General features: G+C 40.4%; 1 protein-coding gene across 1 annotated transcript in view; it reads left to right on the forward strand.

Moving 5' to 3' along the window:
* The first annotated feature begins 1,689 nt into the window (after positions 1 to 1,689).
* Positions 1,690 to 18,664, forward strand: part of DCBLD2 (discoidin, CUB and LCCL domain containing 2) — a 46,403-nt gene continuing 29,428 nt past the window's right edge. The window contains exon 1 of the mRNA XM_031051252.2: positions 1,690 to 1,838. Within this exon, the coding sequence (XP_030907112.2) occupies positions 1,727 to 1,838 (112 nt within the window). The 5' untranslated portion in view covers positions 1,690 to 1,726. The remainder of the gene's footprint in view (positions 1,839 to 18,664) is intronic.

Consider the following 18,664-nt stretch of genomic DNA (forward strand, 5'->3'; position numbering starts at 1 on the left):
GGCACAATTGTTGGTCAAATGAGTAAAAAATGTGCATCACAATTTTGCTCTCTTTAGTCTGAGCAACCAAATCTATATTGGATTCTTCCATGATTTGTCACAAGTGGTATGGCTGGTATGCTGTGACAATGATATGGCTGGTATGGAAGGAGAGAGAATGCTGTGCCTGTTTCTTTGTGGAGGAAAAAAAAAAAAGCATTAATAAGCTCTGAGCACAGACTTGGACATAGTTCAGTTTTTATCATGTTAACGAGGAACAGTAATGTTAAAAACAATTAGTAAACATCATCTACATAGTTCTTGAAGCAACTCTGTGGATTGGGAAAGACTGACTCCTGAGGTAGTTTTCCTGCCTTTTCAGTGGAGTCAGCACTGGAGTTCACCACTGGCCAGGAAAGCAGTATCTGTTTCACAGAGCTGATCAAGAGAGGATGTAGAGAATGATTTCTTCCTTAAGACACTTTACACAGTGGAACCACTAGAGCTGGCCACCACCAGGACATGGGGTTGACTTGCAATGGCCCTTCCACAGCAGAAAGGATGAACCATGAGGCCTGTACTGTCTGAGAGGCTGATCTTTGGAAGCTGTAGAGTCCCAAATCCCTTTTGCTTTGTGGTGAGAGTGAGTATGGTCAGTGGAAGGCTGAGGAGGGTTCAATTCTGAAGCTGGCAGAAGTGTAAAATGATGTCTGTGTGAGTGCTGCTCTTGTTCCATAGGAGGAAGCAAGGCTGGGACTGTAGGTGTGTAAGCATAGACACAATGTTTCATCAGCATCTGAAAATTACATTTCTTTCATCTACCACTGAAAAACAGGTAGTGAGGTGCTCCCTTCCATGATGATGATGGTGTTACAAAGGTGATTCTTTGATCCTACCAGTGCTTAGGATGCTTTTCCCCCAAAAATATGCTTTCTTGACAGCCCTGGGGAACTGTTTCAGTATGGTAACAGGTACCACAATTCTCTGCAAATGTGCTATTTTGCTTTTTATTATGATCCTAAGACTTTAAATTTCTTTTTTTTAAGTATCTATTCCCTATAGGTGAATTTATTCTCCTAAAGCAAGCCTCTCAATGACATTCTGTAATATTCAAAAGAAATGTTCAACAAGAACTAAAATTGCAGTAGCCTGGGATTTATCTGCCAATCTCATGCTTTCTAGAGCTGAATTCTCATGTGTGTGTGATCTATGATACCAGTTTATCTTCTGTTAACAACAGGAATAGCAGTGCTTCCAGGGAGTTTTGTTTTTTCCAGTCAATTTTGCCTCACTTCATCTGTACTTTGAGGGAAGAGGGAAGTTAAATACTCGTAGCCGACTCGTTACGGAGGACAGAGATGGAATAAAGAGAACTAGAGGCTGACTGCTAGGGACCCTGTTTCGGGGCAGCTAGCCCCGAGCAGGCCGCTCCGGCGGCGCCGCCCGCCTCCCTGCGCACCCCTGCAGCGCCCAGGGCGCGGCTAGGGCCGGGACCCGCCGCCGGGACCCCGCTGCTCGCAGCGGCACCTGGGGCGGCCTCTCGGCGGCGGGGCGGGGGAGCGGCAGGAAGCGGGGCAGCGCCGTGCACCCGGAAGCGGTTGGGCCGGCTGCGGGGGGCGGCTGGCGGCGCGAGCTCGCTAGCTGGCTCGCAGGCGCGTCCCGCCGGCGGCCGCGGGGCACAGACGCGGCCGGGCCCGGCCGCCCCGCAGCCCGCGATGCCCTCGGGCTGCCGGGTACGCCGCGGGGCATGGTGAGCCCGGGGCGGCCGCTCCCTGCGGGGACCCGGCAGGCGGCCTCGCCGCTCCGCCTCAGCCTCCTGCTCCTGCTGATGCTGCCGCGGGGCACCGGCGCGCAGAAAGGTGGGTGCGAGAGCGGGCGGGCAGGGCGGCGGCGGGCGAGGGAAGCCTACGCTCTGGAACATGGCTGCATGGCGAGGGGGGAGCCCCTGTCTCTGGTCTGCCCCTCAGCATGTGACCCCACTCCCCGAATCTCCCCCTCCCTGTCCAACAAAGGGCGAAAGAAGAGCCCCGTTCTTGGCAACCCCCTTTTCTTCGTCCTCACTCCCCCCTTGTGGGGTGGCCGCCCCGTCGGGGAGTGTGGGGCTCCCTCAGGTGGGGGATTTGACGGGCTCCAACCCCAGGGGGAGCCGGGGGCGGGAGGGCTTCACCCGGGCGGGGCGCGGCCGAAGGGGTGGGAGGTGCTGGGCTGTGGAGGTAGCTCGGGGACACAAGGGCAATGTGAAGGCGGAGGGCGCGCTGGGGTTTGTCGTCCTGAGCCACAGCCATCTGCTGGGGGAGGCTGTCCGAGCCACGGATGAACCCTGGGTTCTTCCTCCGCAGGCTGTGTGTGAAGTGTGGGCCAGGAGGGGATAAAGGGAGATTCTGCTTGCTCTGAAAATAAACTTACACGTGCCCAAGAGCATGTAGAAGTGTATATGGGGTGAGCATCTAGAATGTGTGATAGACAGGGGTAGTTTGTTTGGGTTTTGGTGTATTAAGAGAAATCGATGAGATTTGTCCTCCTCGGGTGGAATTAGTTCTTTAGGCTTTAGCACTTTGAAAATTGCGAGGCACAATTTGGTCAATTCATGGCAGAAGATGAGAGGATGCTACAGTAACTGTCACTTTGATCATATGCTTGGGAGGAAGTGGTGGGAATGAATGTTTTGACAGCATCTTGAAACTTTCACTTGTTGAATACAGGGGTTGAGAAGAGAAATTTTATTTTTTTTCGATTCTGTTTCCTTCTTGCACCGGTCTTGCTTCATTTTGGAAAATCAGCTCTTGTTTTCACATAACTTTCTCTACATCTCAGAGATGGAAATGTATTTGAGTATTCTAAACTCTGTATTAAAATGCACAAAGGGAATCAAAAAGTGTATGTTTTGTACTGTTAAACATATATTTTAGTTTTTTTGAATGGAAAAGATGCATCCACAGATCAAGCTTGTCAAGCTGACTTACCTTTTCCACTTATTTCCAGCTAACTGCATTTAGTTTTAAGTATGCCCCTGTACATATATGAAGATATTGCTAATATACATTTGTCATACCTGATTGTGTTTAATTTACGATGGAGGAGAAGTCCCATTTGCTTTTGAGAGGAAATTGGGCAATTTTAACATTTAGCCTTTTGAAGACTGTGGCTGGGTGAGTCAGTTAGCGGCAAGGTGTTAGTTCATGCTGTAGGAGCATCACACTCCAAATACTAGTGCTGACCTGACACTTATCTGACCTTTTGGTGAGCAGACTGAGTTTGTTATTCCAGGAGAAAACTGAAATGACTGTGTGGGAGAGGGAAGAGCCATAATTTTCCTCCACATGACTGAGTCAGATTGGCTCAGTGAGTAGTCAGAGGTGCGCTAAAGGGAGTGGGACCATGCAGCAAAAAGTGGGACCGCATGGACAGCAGACTTTTAGGTATGCTGTTCACCTTACCTTTCTGTACTCTGAGAAACTGCTGAAGAGTTCCTACCCAGAATTTCAATGTAGTGTTGCTTCTTGTTTGCACAGAAGTCTTGCTTTTGAGCAGGAGGGGAACCTCTTTGTTGACAAGCTTCATTTTATTTGGTAACATAAACCAGCTTGTTTTAAGGTTAGTGTCTTCAGTGTTAAATAAAATGCTCTTCAGTATGAGAAACTGTTGGGAGCTTCTAAGAAAAGCTCTGCTTGTGAGGGACTGTTTCCTTGCAAAAATGTTTTCATTTATCTTATTCCAGAGAAGGTTGAGGAGCACATATCCTGTATCTTTAAATGCTGGCATAGTTCTAATTTCATACAGAAATGAAACTGTTGTCTTGCTCATGAACGGTTTGTCTAAAGCAGTTACTAAATTAGTGCATTAAATGTATGCACAGGCTTCTAAAATAATATGTTGATTGCCAGTGGAAGTACACAAGGCCTACGAAATTCCACAGTTAAAGTTGGTTTTGAGCCCTTTTATAAAAATGTGGTGAGTGATACTATGTAGGAACCTAGCCTCATTTGTTATGTCAGGAAGGCTGATCCTCTGTTAATAAGCAACTGTTCATTTTCTTTTCCATCGTTGAGCAGCTCTAAGCCTCGCATACTGCATGGTATTTAAATCTTGTTATGAATATAGAGCATTTTCATTTCTCACATGCTTTTCTTTAGAGCACCTCCCTAGTATGAACAAATTTAAAAATAACAATATGGTTTTGGTCAATGTGAAACTTGTTTTGAATGTTGGGTCAAGCGGTCCTTCTCCCCTTCCAGGTAACTGCAAACTAAGGAATGAAGAAGTGCGGGTACTGCTGTGCTTTTCACTTAGTAGCCTACAGTATTATCACATAGGATTGGAGTGGGATTTTTTTTTCAATCTATCATGTTGAAAATCACTCAGTGTATGTAGTTCTGCATTTTTTGGTCAGGGTCTTGAACTTGAGCATCTAGCTGTCTTGAGCATTTTGTATGCAGTTGAACACCTTCAGAAACACTGAAAAAGACTCAACAGCAAAGTACCCCGTGCTGTGTTTCACACAGTCTAATGCATCAGGCACTGTCCAGCCAATGGCTGTGCAAGTCAGCTCTTGTGATTTTGATGCAATTCTATAGTGACTTTAGCTCCTGGTTGCAATGAAATTGATATTTCAAAAATACTTCAAGTGTTTTATTTGTTTTACGTGTAATTAAGCAAGCCGGCACCATGTAAGCTTCCTGATCTTTGTGGCTTGCATTTTAAGAAACAGTGCTTGTAACAGATGTTCAGCTATTGTCATAAATTTGGAATGGCCTTTTCGTTAGTTAAGTTTAACTTTTGGGGGGATTTAGAAAAACACAGCTGAAAGAAATGGTTGCTTAGCTTTCATCAAAGTAACAGTTGAGTAATGTCTTAGTTATTCTGAAGGTATGAAGACTGTAGGGCAAAGATTTTGTCACCACACATGTGGTTTGGTATCTGTCTGTTGGAATTCCTCGTGAATACTGATTTGCATATAAAATGGAATAAAGCCTTAAGTTACAAATAAACTTTAGATTCTGTAGTTGATTCACAAGTGGTTTGAGGCAGATTTGTTTTCAACCTTTCCTTTAAAAAAAACCCTAACTCCAGATGCTTATTTTTGAATGTGATTCTCCTATTCTGTTCTAAACAAATACCAACTCACGAAGATGTTATGTGCTCAAACCTCATTGAAGAAAGTACAAAAAAGTGATTCATCACTGTAGCTTAAAAATGTTTGCTTCAGTGTAGCAACGAATTTCTGAATGTGTGGTGCTGGGTTACCATGACCTAAAAAGGTGAGTGAAAAGAACTAATGGGTCTGTGTATGTTGAGCCTAATTAAATACTTTTCCATGGCCTTGTGTTTTGTGATTGAACTGCAGCGTTCCTGGATCTATTGTGTGTTCCTTGCTCCTCTTCGTTTCCTTTGTGTGCCCTTCCCCTCTCTCCACAGTGGTCCTGCTCTCACCACTGCTGGTCCATCTGGCAGTGCAACAGATTATGGTGGCTTTGGCTGTGGCCCATCCAGAATCAGGCACGTGCTGATCCATAAGCCTAGCCTCTGCCTTTCTGTAAGGCCTGTGGTCATTCATGGGTTGGTGGCTGAAACAAACAACTGTGGCAACTGTTGTAGCTTCCTGGCCAATTACTATAGGGGGCTGTCTTAGTCACTGAAGTATGGCATTTTGCTCCCGCTATGCTAAGTTCAGATGTTCCTGGGACAGTTGAGAAGACTAGTACTAGCTGTGTGATTTTGTGAACTTTGTTTCCTTGAACTTCGTTTCCTTAAACTTTGTTTCATCTTGCAAATAACTGTTTGTCCCTTTTGGTCGCTAAGGTAACTTTCCAGTTAGGAACTTCAAGCTTGAATGTATCTAAGGATGTCCTCCAACTATAGATTTGTAACAGAGATGGCTTGATTTGAGGACAAAGAGAAGGTGTCTCTAGCTATATATCCATGAGCTGGGCAAAAAGGAGGGAGAGAGGCTGTAGCTTCTCTGTTAATGTCCTGGAAGAGATTACTTCCTTCTGGAACAGGGGACAGACAAGGGTTCAAGCTGCCAAGGTAGCCCATTGCAAGTGTCTTTTTTTCTTGCTTCAGAGACTTCCTGGCATGTAAATACAAAGCACCACCATAAAAACGTATGCCAGATGAGCAGTTTGCATGTACTGTCCTTCATGCAAGTGCCATTTTCTACAGTTGCTAAATTAGATTGGGTGGTGTCTTCTTGCCCTTTGTATCCATTTTCCTTGGCTGGGCTTATCTTTGAGGAACAGGGTCACAGCCAAACCCATGAGAAATTAAGTTTGATTAAAAAGACCACCAGCTCTTTAGATTAGAGATTTATTATTCCTAAAATTAACACGAGAAAAAGTGTTTTATGATGGGAGAGCAGCCCTTTGTTTGAGCCATTTGGTTTTGCTAACAAGACAGTTTTACTTAAGAATGCAGACTGTTTTGATGATGGAGTTGTGTGGAACTCTTGAAGATTCAGGGGTTCGGATTAGGCAGGAGTGCTGTGGCAAATCCCCTTCGTGCTTATTCTGAGAAGTATGCAAGAGTTTTTCAAGACTGCAGCTTAAAGTTCTGCTAGGCTTAGCTGACATGTTGGATGATTCAGCTATTCTGATGCTTTTTTTTCAGTTCCCAGCATTGTGTTTTGGAGATAGGGGTAGTGAGGAGGAGGGGGAGCACAGTGTAGAGGAATGCTGTTCCTGGGGGCGGGAGCGAGCTGGTATTGGAAGTGTAGACCTACACCCAGTGAAAATTCTTTGCTTTTGAAAACAAGAATCTCAGAAAAGTTATTTTTCCTCTTTCAATTAACTGAGCCTTATTTGAAGTCGTTAGGTTGGGTCTGCTGGGCAGACCATGTGTTCTGCAGAGCCATCCTTTCTGGGAGTTTGCTGATTCTGTTCAGGCTAGCTCACCTTTGGGAGCCTGTTGAGGTTGTGCTAGTCTAGTCTACTCCTCTAAAGAAAGCAGGAATTATCATTTTGTATAAATACTGAAGTTCTCATACTTGATCCCCGAATGTGTTACATTTTGCTTTGAATTTAAACAGTACAATGCACATTGTTTTTATATATGTGTGTCTGGGTGTACATGCCTATAAGGATTTTATCTGAGGTAGTGGTAAAAAGGTTCTTTCAAAAGCTTGTATACTATTACTGCATGCATCTCAAGGTAGTGACCTTCTGGCATATTAGTGCAGTCTTTAGTAAAATTATTTTCATGCTACTGAACAGAGAGGTTCAGCTTTCCAGATTTGGAGGGCTATTTTCTTATGTTATTCATTTAAGAGGTAAATAATCTGTCTCCTTTTTCTGCAGTTCTGTCACCTGCTTTATACTCTGAGAAATGATGCATTGGTTTTTAATGTGATCACTGCAGTTCTGTGTAGTTTCTGTCATCAGTTAGTTAAGTGCTGCCTTGAATGCATCAGCTTTGAAAGCCCAGATAATCTTCAGTATAAATGCAGTTCTTGTTGGAATTCTTGTTCAATGTATTTATCGATGTTTCTGTATCGGTTGTTTTATCCATCTTATGAAGGGGTTTAAAATAAGCTATTGTGTGTTGCCCCCACTTTTGTAGCTGCACCCTATGCTTTGGGGAAGCAGTTAGGATTACCTGAAATATGTTTTGTAGTCAAAGGATTTCCCTCTCCTCCTGCACTTTCTTGTTAGGAGTTGCTTTTAGATTGATTTCTTTATCAAATATTATTGAACATATGTGGTTCTTTTTATAAAATAGTGGTATAGTTGAAATCATTGTCCAAACATAGACTGAATTTGTTACTAAAGTGATGTTTGGAGAGGGGAACAGTAGCAATGTGAACATAAAAGACTATGTAATAATTTGCATTAAAATAGGATCTTTACAATTTTCAGTGCTGTTTTTTTATATAGAGTGATGGGTTATTGTCTTTAAAGCCTGTTCATTAATGTTTAAGACTGAAATACCCAATTTTGCTAAGCTTCATGCTTTGCCTTCCATTATTTGAGGCGAGCAGCTTGAACTGTGCTATGCATGTTTTATTGTTTATATTTGAACACTTTTTATGTTACTTGAATTAAAAATCATACTTGAAAATATGATAATGATTTGACATTTGGACCACAGAACAACACTGACTTTGAAAAAATACTTTTGTTGAAGAATTCTTTGTCTAGTCTTTGAAAAAGAAAACAAACCCCAATCACTGGATGAGTTTTAATAAGGTAAATCCTTTTGAAGAAAAAGGATTCTGGAAGCAGTATATGTGTATATGGGGGCTCAATATGTGCTTGTCAGATGTGCTTGCTGTTAATTTTTGCTAATACAAAGAGGATGTTTTGGCCTCTTCACTGGTCCCAATCATTATTTCTTACAGGTATTTGACTGCTGATCTTAATAACCTCTGTTCTTACTCTTACCAAAAGTACTAAGTTTCAAGTTCTTCACTGAGTGAACTTCTGTCCTACTAATAGAAATTCCATGCATCTGGTTTTTGAAGGGTAACACAATGAGGAAAGTTCCAGTTCTGCACCACTATTATGATAGCACACATAGCTACTGCATTAGTAAATGTTTTTTTGTAAGCTGAATAAAGTTTATGAACCTAGTTGTGTCATTCTTGGCAGCAGTAGTGTTGAATAAGAAGGAATTCAGCCATGTGCCATACATAAGGTAGGTGTATTTTTAAAGAATATTTTAGAAACAGTTGGTTTGGTGTCGTTTTGTTTTGTAAAATACTTGAAAATTTTCTCTCTCAAGATATCTTTAAATCAACTCTGAAAACTTTCTTGAAAGTTAAGTTTCATGCAATGTCCTAAATTTCATTTGGCTAGAATCATGACTAGCCAATTGTAACTGGTTGTGGTATACAAGAAAACATACTTCAAAGGGCTCTTCCGTAAATCCATCTTTCTGTAAAATGGAGTATAAATTAGGATCAGAGAGGCTCAAACTTGCCACTTTTTTCTTTTCAAGAGGGAAAGTTTGGAGGTTGTTTATTGTTTGTTTGATTGGTTTATTTGTTTTTAAAGAAATGCTCTGTTGCTTTCTTTATGCTGGAGTCTTCCACAGCAAGTGTGTTCTATCAGTTTTGTTAATTGTAGTTTTTTAAAAAAAAAGAGGATTTTTTTTTCTATTCTGTCTGGGTGTCTTTGGTTTTGTTTGACATTTTTTATTGCTCAGTGAAAGTTTCAAATAAGTGTATTCCATTTTAACGTTCCTGCATTCTTTATGATATGAAACTCACTTCAGCTCCAGCAAAATCACAGGAGACTACCTTAGTAACCATATTCCATAGATGAGGTATCACTTATGTACTGAAAATGAAAATAAAATCAATATTCAGATCATCTGTATGCTTTATTAAACACTTCCCTCCCCACTTTATAACTTCCCTTGTTAATCCCCACTCTAAACCTTCCTCCCAGATTTTTGAAGTTCTTTCCAAAGTTACTTTTTCAAGGAAGAGATTTTGTCACCCAGGATTGGGATAGTATCCATCAGGACAAGGAGGATGGCCAGACACTGATCATCAATCTTGCTTGAATTCTAGGTATTGTACATGAGGCCCCATGAATTCTCATTTCAAACTTTTCTTTCCCACAGCAGTTCTTCATGTAGAACCATTTCTTTGAACGGTACACTGATTTTCTTGGTTCTTTAATTGAAGTGGCTTGAGGAACATTATTAATAGTGGAAAAAGGAACTTGAAAAACTTGTGCTTCTTTAAGTGGTTGTGAGCAGATAACTTCTGTCCCAGTTTCAAAAATGTGATGGTGTAAAAGCTTTCCAGTGTGATGCTGTCAGTTGCATTATACTAATACTGTTGATCTTGGTCTGGCATTTAAACAGAACTTGTAAATAAATGTTTTGTAAAATTATTCCAGATTTGCAGAAGGTTGTTTTTCATCCCTGAATGTGTTTGGGTTTTTTTGTTTGTTTGGTTTTGGTTTTGTTTTTTATGGAGGAGCCCCACAGGAATGAGGCAGTTGAAAGGTCCTCAATATCTTGAGTGGAAAGATTAATTAAAAAAGCAATGGAAACAAAGTAAATTACAGTGATGCTGTTTTGCTTGGTTCCTTCTCAGAGTTAGGAGATTATGACTCTGAAAGGATAGTTTACTGCAGTGAGCTAGCATGTATGTGGAGTGTGCTGTTCATGCCTGTTTGCCAGCAAGTCCACAAGGGTTTTCATATTTGGCAGCTGTTGCATCTTTAGCAGGAGTGTAGCCAGTGAAAGTTGTATCTGGTCATTTTGACTTTGCTTCAAAGTGGTTGAGATGGGGGGGGAAAAATCTTACCTTGTTCAGTGTGGTGGAGTGAAACCACACTGATGCTTAATCTTTCACAAATCTGTGAGTTTGTGAAGTGAGGAAGCTCTGAACTGCATTATCTGTTAATTTCTATTTTTATGCCATTGTTCGCAGGTGTCAAAATATGTTGTCTTATCACATGGGTGGAAAGAGAGATGACTTAAATTTAATGCTTTTGAACACACACTTACCAAGTCCAGTGATGATCAGTTTTTGTCTTTTCCTCAAGTATATTTGAAAATATTCAGTAAAGCATTTCATTACTTAATTTTTAAAGAGCTGTTTTCAATGTCTTCAGTTCTATAACTCAAGGCATACTCTTTTTCCCCCCATCTCTTGGTGGCATGGAGAGGAGACTCAAAAGAATGTAAACCCAACAGGTTGAGAAACAGTCCAATAACTTAAGTATAATATAGAAGTACTACTATTACTATTACTGATAAGAGAAATAACAAAGGGAGATAACACAAAACTGAAAAGGAAAACCAATGAACACAAGTGATGCACAATACAAGTGCTCACCATCCGCTAATACTCAGCCTGACCCAAGAAGTGATCTGTCCCTTCAGGGTTACTCCCCCCCAGTTTCTATACTGGGCACGATGTACTGTAGTATGGTATACCCCTTTGACTGCTTTGGATCAGGAGTCCTGTCTCTGCTTCCTCCCGGCTTCCCCTGCCCTTCCTTGCTGGCAGAGCATGAGGGACTACATAGGCCTTGATCAGGGTAAGTGCTACTAAGCAACAACTAAAACATAGGTGTGTTAATCAGGATTGTTCTCTGGCTAAAGTTGGAAACAGAGCACTGCACTAGCTACTAGGAAGGAGTAAAATAACTGTTACAGCTGAATTCAGGACAAGGACTGGAAGGCTGCGTAGAGACCTCATAGCAGCCTTCCAGTATTTGAAGGGGTCCTACAAGGATGCTGGAGAGGGACTCTTCGCTAGGGACTGTAGTGACAGGACAAGGGGTAATGAGTTCAAACTTGAACAGGGTAAATGTAGATTGGATATAAGGAAGAAATTCTTTACTGTGAGGGTGGTGAGGCACTGGAATGAATTGCCCAGGGAAGTTGTGAATGCTCCATCCCTGGCAGCGTTCAAGGCCAGGTTGGACAGAGCCGTGGGTGATATGGTTTAGTGTGAGGTGTCCCTGCCCATGGCAGGGGGGTTGGAACTGGATGATCTTAAGGTCCTTTCCAACCCTAACTGTTCTACGATTCTAAGTTAGAGCAAGTCTGATGGGCAGGTTCAAAGTTAGCAGACTACTGACTTCCTATGTACTTGCCTTTTTGTGCAATTTTGGCACTTAAAAACCTGTGATTTGAGTGTGTAAATTTAGTGTTGTCTTCCTAGCTAATCATCTTGTTATTCAGTAATGCATAATGTTTGTTTTATTGATTGTATTCATAGAGGGTCAAAAGTATGAAAATATTTTCAGGGAACTTCTATTTAAGGCAAAATTAAGAATGAAGTTACCTTTCAGAACAGATTGTATGTTGTATTTTGTGACTAGAATGAACCCATGTTGTTCATAATGGGAAAAACCCTAACTGCCCCCATTATCATTTTGAACTTAGAGTTAAAAGTGAGTGTTGGAAATAAAGATGATGCTGTATGTCACCTGCACGGGCAGTAAGAAATACTGGTGTAGAGATATGGAGCATTAACTTTCATCAGTTGGATGACAAACTTTAAAGAAGGTTAGAAACTGATATTTAAAGTCACTGTTCTTGGTGCCAATAATTCAAGCTGTTTTTTTATGTTTTCTTTTCAAAAGCATTGAGATACCCCTGTGTTTTTTGTTAAAGTACCCAAATCTTCAGCTTCCTTCCAGCTTCCGTTGATTCCATGGTAGCTAAACATGATTTTTACCACTGACTGCTGCTGTCTTACCCTGTCCTCCCTGTCACTACCTTGTATCCTTTCCATTGTGCAGGTTCCAGTGACTGAGACCCCTGTTGACCCATAGCTGTACCCTTACTCAGTAAAAGGCAGATAGGGTGATAATCTGTGTTATAAAACAGCTGTACAGCTCAGCAGGAGTTGGAGAAGCACCAGCAGTGTGCAGGGTGGGAAGTAGCAGCTGTTTTATAAGGCAGGATGGTACTGCAGCAGTGGTATTTAAATTGATGTATGCCGCCAAGGATCTGCAGTGTAGGCTGTGTGGTCTCATTTATGAACTAATAATGGAAGAGAGAAAAAGATTACTATAGTGTTAAATTAGCATGTAAATTACTGGTATGATTGGAGAATTTTCTGCTTCTTTGTTGACATATGTAAGACTTGTGAAATTGCATTTGGTCCTGGTGTGGTGAGGAGTCTGAAGACCTTACAAGAGATTCGAAGCTTGTTCTGACCACGACTGCTGCTTATTCTCATTGGGTTTTGCATGACCATCTGTGGGTTATTTTTTATTTTCTTCATTAGCGATGTTTCTGCTGTGTAGCATTTAGGGCACTGAAGCACAATTTTATTTTTATGGAAGTGTTGGTACAGATTGCTAAGTAAATGATATGCCTTGGGAAGCTGGCAAGCTGCACATTCCAGACAAAAGACAACATACAGCATGTGCTGTCACTGTGATTCAGGATGGGCAGCAGATCAGGAGGGCTTCTGCATTATGGACCATCGAATAGAGAGCCCTCTTTCGGAGTCCTCATGTAAATCACGCTGCACCATGGCTAGCCTGCCTTTGTAGGCTGCTTTTGCCTACCTACTGTTTAAGAAAGTCATAGCTGTCCCCGGGGACTTAGGGGCTCTGCAAAGATCTTACAGATCTGATCAATCTTTTCTGTTCTTTTGAAGTAGTTTGGTTAGTACATGACAGCAGAGGCCGCAAGTGCCTGTCTTACCTGCTCTGATGATAACAATCTAAGATAATTTGTTTGTAAATGTTACTGTATTTTGGATGTTACATTCAGCAAGGCTAAATGTTACTCTCGTGTATAAAATTCAGCGTTGGAAAGCAAAGACTGCATTTCCAGAGATGGTGATTGAAAAGCTTTGTGTACAGATGAAAATGATAATGTGCTAATTATGACTAGCCCAGCACATGGCTAGTGTTCTTAATGAAAACAGTAAAATTTTGTTGTAGTGGCATCTTAAATTTGGTACTTCTGCTGTAACAGCAAGAATCGAGCTCTGGTCCCTCCCAGCTACTGAGCTGCCAACATTTGAAAGACAAAAGGCTTATGGTGTTTTACCTTTTGTATCATTCCTGTCTTTGTTAAACTTCAACCTGTAATTTCATTACTTTTCTAAGGAAGCTCCAAAGCAACTAAATCAATCCAGCTGTAATCCCACCTGCCCTCCTTGCAGTTGCACTGCGAGTTGCACAATGAGCTGCCTCAGAGAGGGGAACTGGCCGAAATCTAACACTGTGCTGTAGGAATGGGTAGGGGCACTGGTTCATCATCAGCCAGCTCAGTTACTGAAGCCAGTGTGGCTGGTCCTCCCAGGAAAGGGATGGGTTTCTACAGGTTTCAGAGGGATTCAGAGCTGTTTAAAGAATTCTACAGGGATTCAGAGCTGTTTAAAATGCAAATGCAACCTGGCAGTGCTGGTGAAAGCAGCAGCTGCTGATGTTCCCCTACTCCCACAGTCTTCTGTCCCTCTGTCAAGGGAGGCATTGCTGTATGCAATGAACTAAGTTAGGGGAGTGCTCTAAATTAAAACTAACAGTTTTCTTTTGTCTCAAGTCCCTGGCCTGGTTTACCATGTGGCTGCAGAAGTGTTTACCTCCAGTACCAGGAAGGGTGTGAGAACAAGTGGCCAACAGCTAGAGACAGACAAGGCTTGCTTTTGTCTGGCTGCACTAATTTAAAGTGCCTTCAAGTGTTTATTGAGCAACGGCTTCACTTGTGGAAGTGTGGGATATTTTATGTTGTGAACCATCTGGAATGGGGATGAAATGATCAAACGAGTGTGTTACGGAAGCAAATAAATGGCATAAAGATGAAGGTGGACTGTGGGCTTGTTAAGAAAATTAATTCTGACAGAGGAGCAGATTCCTTTCTCAAGAACAGAAAGGATTCTGTAGATCTTGGTGGAAACAGCAATGATTTTGAAGGACTCAAACAAGGGCATTTGAAAATACCTGAAAAAAGCTAATTAGAATTTGATGTCTCTGTGGTCTTAATTCTCATCACGGAACATTTCTGCTGGAAAGCTGAGGAAAGCAAAAAGTAGATACACTGTCTTATAGTTACACACTGATAAAAGCAGGGAAATGCAGATCACAGGACCTAAACAGATGAGGAAAATTATAGTATTGCATTGAATGAGAAAGAATTGTGTATTTGGAGTTAAAAAGGCTTTAAAATATCTTTTTTTTTTTTTTTTGCTTACATAACTATAATAGATTGGGTTCTGCCTTTACTTAGTTAAGAAACATTGTTACATCTTGTATATAGTCACAAAGCACAGAAAAATCACAAACGTAAATCTCTGGAAACCCACTGGTTAAATTGAGTGTTCAAAAGACAGTGCCACATGTTAAAATTGAGATCCGTATTTTGATATGTGCCAGTTATGCCTTATAGACTGTAACCTTCAACTGTCAGACGTCTCTATTTTATTGTTCTTCTCCAAGTAAGGAATGGGAAAGGATTCTCTAGTCTAAAAGATTAATTTTTAACATGTTTTGGTAGTGAGAACAGGATTAGCAGTTACTGACAACAGCTGATCTCAGGGAGAAGAAGTTCTGATTAATTTACTTCAACAACTATAGAGAATAATTAATCTTTTTTTTGGTGGGTATTAATAGAGCACTTATCACCCACTCCTGCATGTGCAGTATCTTCTCACTTTACAAAATCTTACATTTTCTTATCTTCTTATGTTTGTGTTGGTTCAAGTTCTGTATTTTGTTGATGTAAAGAACTTGGGTATGAGAAATAATTTTTAATCATCTGCTTGATCTCATCAGACATCAGTGAGCCATAACTTGGGGGTCATATGTAATCTGTCTGGATAATTGATTGAGCCATTCAAAGGCTCTTGCAGAAGAGATGAATGGTGCTCCTGGATGACAGTCTGATGTGTCAGAAGTCTGCTTTCCTCTACCAGATTCTTAAGAGGTGTCCATGTTTCTGACACACATTTTGGTAAAAAGCTGAGCTTACTCAGGTTTGGTGTGTGCATGTTCCTCAGGACACATGACACTCACTGCACATATGCAGACCTTCCAGCAAATCAGGTGTAATGTGTATGTGATCTGCTTCTGCAAAGAGTTTTGTCTGTTCTGCAAGTGCAGTAGGTCTGTGGTGTGACAGAGGGCTGAAAGAAAACAAGACTCATTGAGCTCTCTACTGATAACAGAAGCTGTCAACTCATTCATGAATAATTGGTTTAGGAATTGACATCAGTCTCTTCTGTGTGTTCTCAGAAACTCCACTCTTGTACACAGATTAACAGAAACAAAAGATTCTGTGGCACTTAATGACTTCAAAATGAATGAAGTAGCTAATGCTTCTATATATGTGACTATAGTGCTAAGACCTGTACTTCTTGGAGAAACTGCTGAGTATTGCAGATTGCTCCACTGATAGAGGATTTATGTATGTGTCTCTGGAGTTGATCTGTGGTATTTATACAGCTGTGGCAGAAATAATAAAGCACCACTTACATAAAGAGATACCCTTTTATAGTACCAATAAAATAAAACTAGGTTTCATTGTTCTACAAGTTTCACTGGAACTGTGTTTTTTAGAGATTTCCAAATAGCTCCTGAATGATGCTTCTGCCCTTGGCAGACTGTATATTGCATGCCGGACGTGCAGTGGTAATCTTTAAATTCTTCAGGCATGAAGTCTCTGGCACTTCTGCTATCGCTAGCTGAAGTGAAACACACAACAAAATGAGATCTAAAATGTCCAGTCAGAATGAGCTGCTTTTAAAAATTAGCTTCAAAATAAGATTATGCTTGTAGATGCATTTAAGCACAACTTTTTTTCCCTTTCCATTTCTTTCTAGTATGGCTTGACAGCAAGTTCTTCAATATGGCTAGGTTAGAGGAGTATTTTTCCTCACATGTTTTCCAGAAAGCCTACAACAGTGAGATTTGAGATTTGCATTTCAATTAAATGGTGTGAGAGGGATTGGAAAGTTTTCCTTTCTAGCCAGAGGAAACAAGACTGATTGTTCCAAGCTGCAAGGGGAAATTTGACATTTCTTAGTCATGTGTCTATAAAAGAAAAATCTCAATGTCTTCTTAAAACTTATAATATTTTATTTGCATTTTATCACCTCAATATGTAAGAATGGTTTTGGAGTTGTTTTCCTCATCAGAAAAGTGTGTCCTGTTCCTTGTACAAACGCGGAGCCAGTGCTGTTTCATGCTTGAGACAGCTAGTGAAGATGATAGTTTAAATCAGCAAACTAGGGAAGAGGATGGTTTAAGTGAATGTTAGGTATGATCTTTTCTACTTTTAACTGGAGAAATTTACAGTTCAAGTACTACTATTTGGGACAAAGAAGAGACTCAGGCTCTCCTTTGACTTCCATCAAAGTAGGCTTGGGAAATAATCAAAGATACATTATCAGATGTATTGTTGGTATTACTGGTTGTAAGAAACAAAATTTGTGTGGTTACTGTACTCCAGTAATAGGCACCTTGAAATGAGAAATAATTACCAAGTAATTATTCAGCATCACGCAAGCATTTTTATTTTACTTAAATGCACTCAGAACAATGTATCTGCTTGTACAGGTGAAAGCTACCGTGATTTCATGTTCAGAAGGCCACTGTACTGGTGTATCTGTATAATACTTTCAGTCTGTAAAGAGTTGCTTACCCCTGTCATAAGATAGAAAAGCACAGAACTAGTTAATTGGCTCATATTTTTTATTTAGGCCATAACCTAAAACTCACTGCTGTTTATGTTGAAAATCAGTTTTATATGTCTGCAGTATAAAGAGTTTTGAAATACTAGCCACAAATATCACCATGAATGAAGAACTAGTATTTATTTATTGGTTTTATTGTTAATATTAGTTCTGTGTGTTTTGTGTGAGTACTTGCTTGCAAAAAGCCAGTTTACTAGCAAAGGAATTGGTATTTTTCTCAACTGTTAAGCATATTGTGACTAATAAGGAATCTGACATTTAAAAGTTTACTAACTAAGAAGCCAAGGCCATGCAGGTTTTGAATGATAAGCTTTCACTTGCTCTTAGGTTTATAACATGCTTTTGTGAAGAAACCAAGATTAAAATGTAACACAAAACACAAGGTTTAAGCTACCTCTTGTAACATGAGACAATTGTGTCTCATCTATTAGAACAACAGTAATTTAGGAAAGTAATTTATTAGCTGTCACCCAAATGGAAATAATATTTGTCAGGGGATGGAACAAAGTGTTCTAAAGGGAACTGCAAAAATTTCACGAAGAAAAACATGGCTAAACAACAGCTTTATAAATAGAAATTTTGATTTTACCAAAGCAGATATTACAGTTACCTTTTCCAAAGAAGATTCATTATTTTGATTTAAGACTGCTAGCAAGAAAAAAGCTGCAGTTTTGCCTGTTTGTGATTCTGTATATACCAGCAGCAGTTCAGTGTTTAGAACATGGAGCTCTTTCAGTCTGCTCAGATTATGAAGAAAATAGGTTTTGTTAATAGCAATTAGGTGCTTTTTCATTTTTCCCATGTGTATTAGACTTACTTTTCCATTCAGTCTTGGGTGAAACACATTTAAGGATTTCGAAAATTAGAAGTCTAGATATCTGTACAACTTTTGTTCCTAAAGTTTAGCTTACCTTTTTGTGTTTAATAGAGGAACTAGGCATATTAGCGTACAATATGAAACACTCTCAGACTGACACTTTTAGCTGTCAAAACATGTCAATATAAATTACATTGATTGTTGTGAATTTCTGGTCACTGTGAAATCTTGACATAATGTTAAGTCTGTTGTAATCACTTTGTAGGAACTGTATGCAGAGGCATTTTGAAGGATAAAATGGACCTACAGATAATAAGTGTATTTGGAGTGATGACAAAGATGTCTTTTAGCACCATATCTAGTCTGATTTTTATCTTTCCTATTTTTGCTCACATGGTTCAAGATCCATTGCTCAAACATCTTTTAGAATAACATGTACAGATCACATATAAAAGAATCTCTGGACCTTCTTGTGTCAAATCTTGAAAATTATAATGTTGTTCCTGGCCTAGTTGTTTCATGGGACTAAATTCAATAAATAAGCTTTTTAGCCTCTAGCGCTAACAAAAATAAGAGATGTTATGAGGTGTGTTTTGTGGGGCTTATGTTACTGCACGTCTTAATTTTGATGGATGTGTCCTTGTGCTCTGGAATACTTAGTTAGATCAGTGTTGGGACCAGTCTTGTTCAGCATCTTTGTCGGTGACATGGACAGTGGGATTGAGTGCACCCTCAGCAAGTTTGCTGATGAC

The sequence above is a fragment of the Melopsittacus undulatus genome, chromosome 2 (assembly GCF_012275295.1).
Source record: "Melopsittacus undulatus isolate bMelUnd1 chromosome 2, bMelUnd1.mat.Z, whole genome shotgun sequence".
In the NCBI taxonomy this organism is placed as follows: Eukaryota; Metazoa; Chordata; class Aves; order Psittaciformes; family Psittaculidae; genus Melopsittacus; species Melopsittacus undulatus.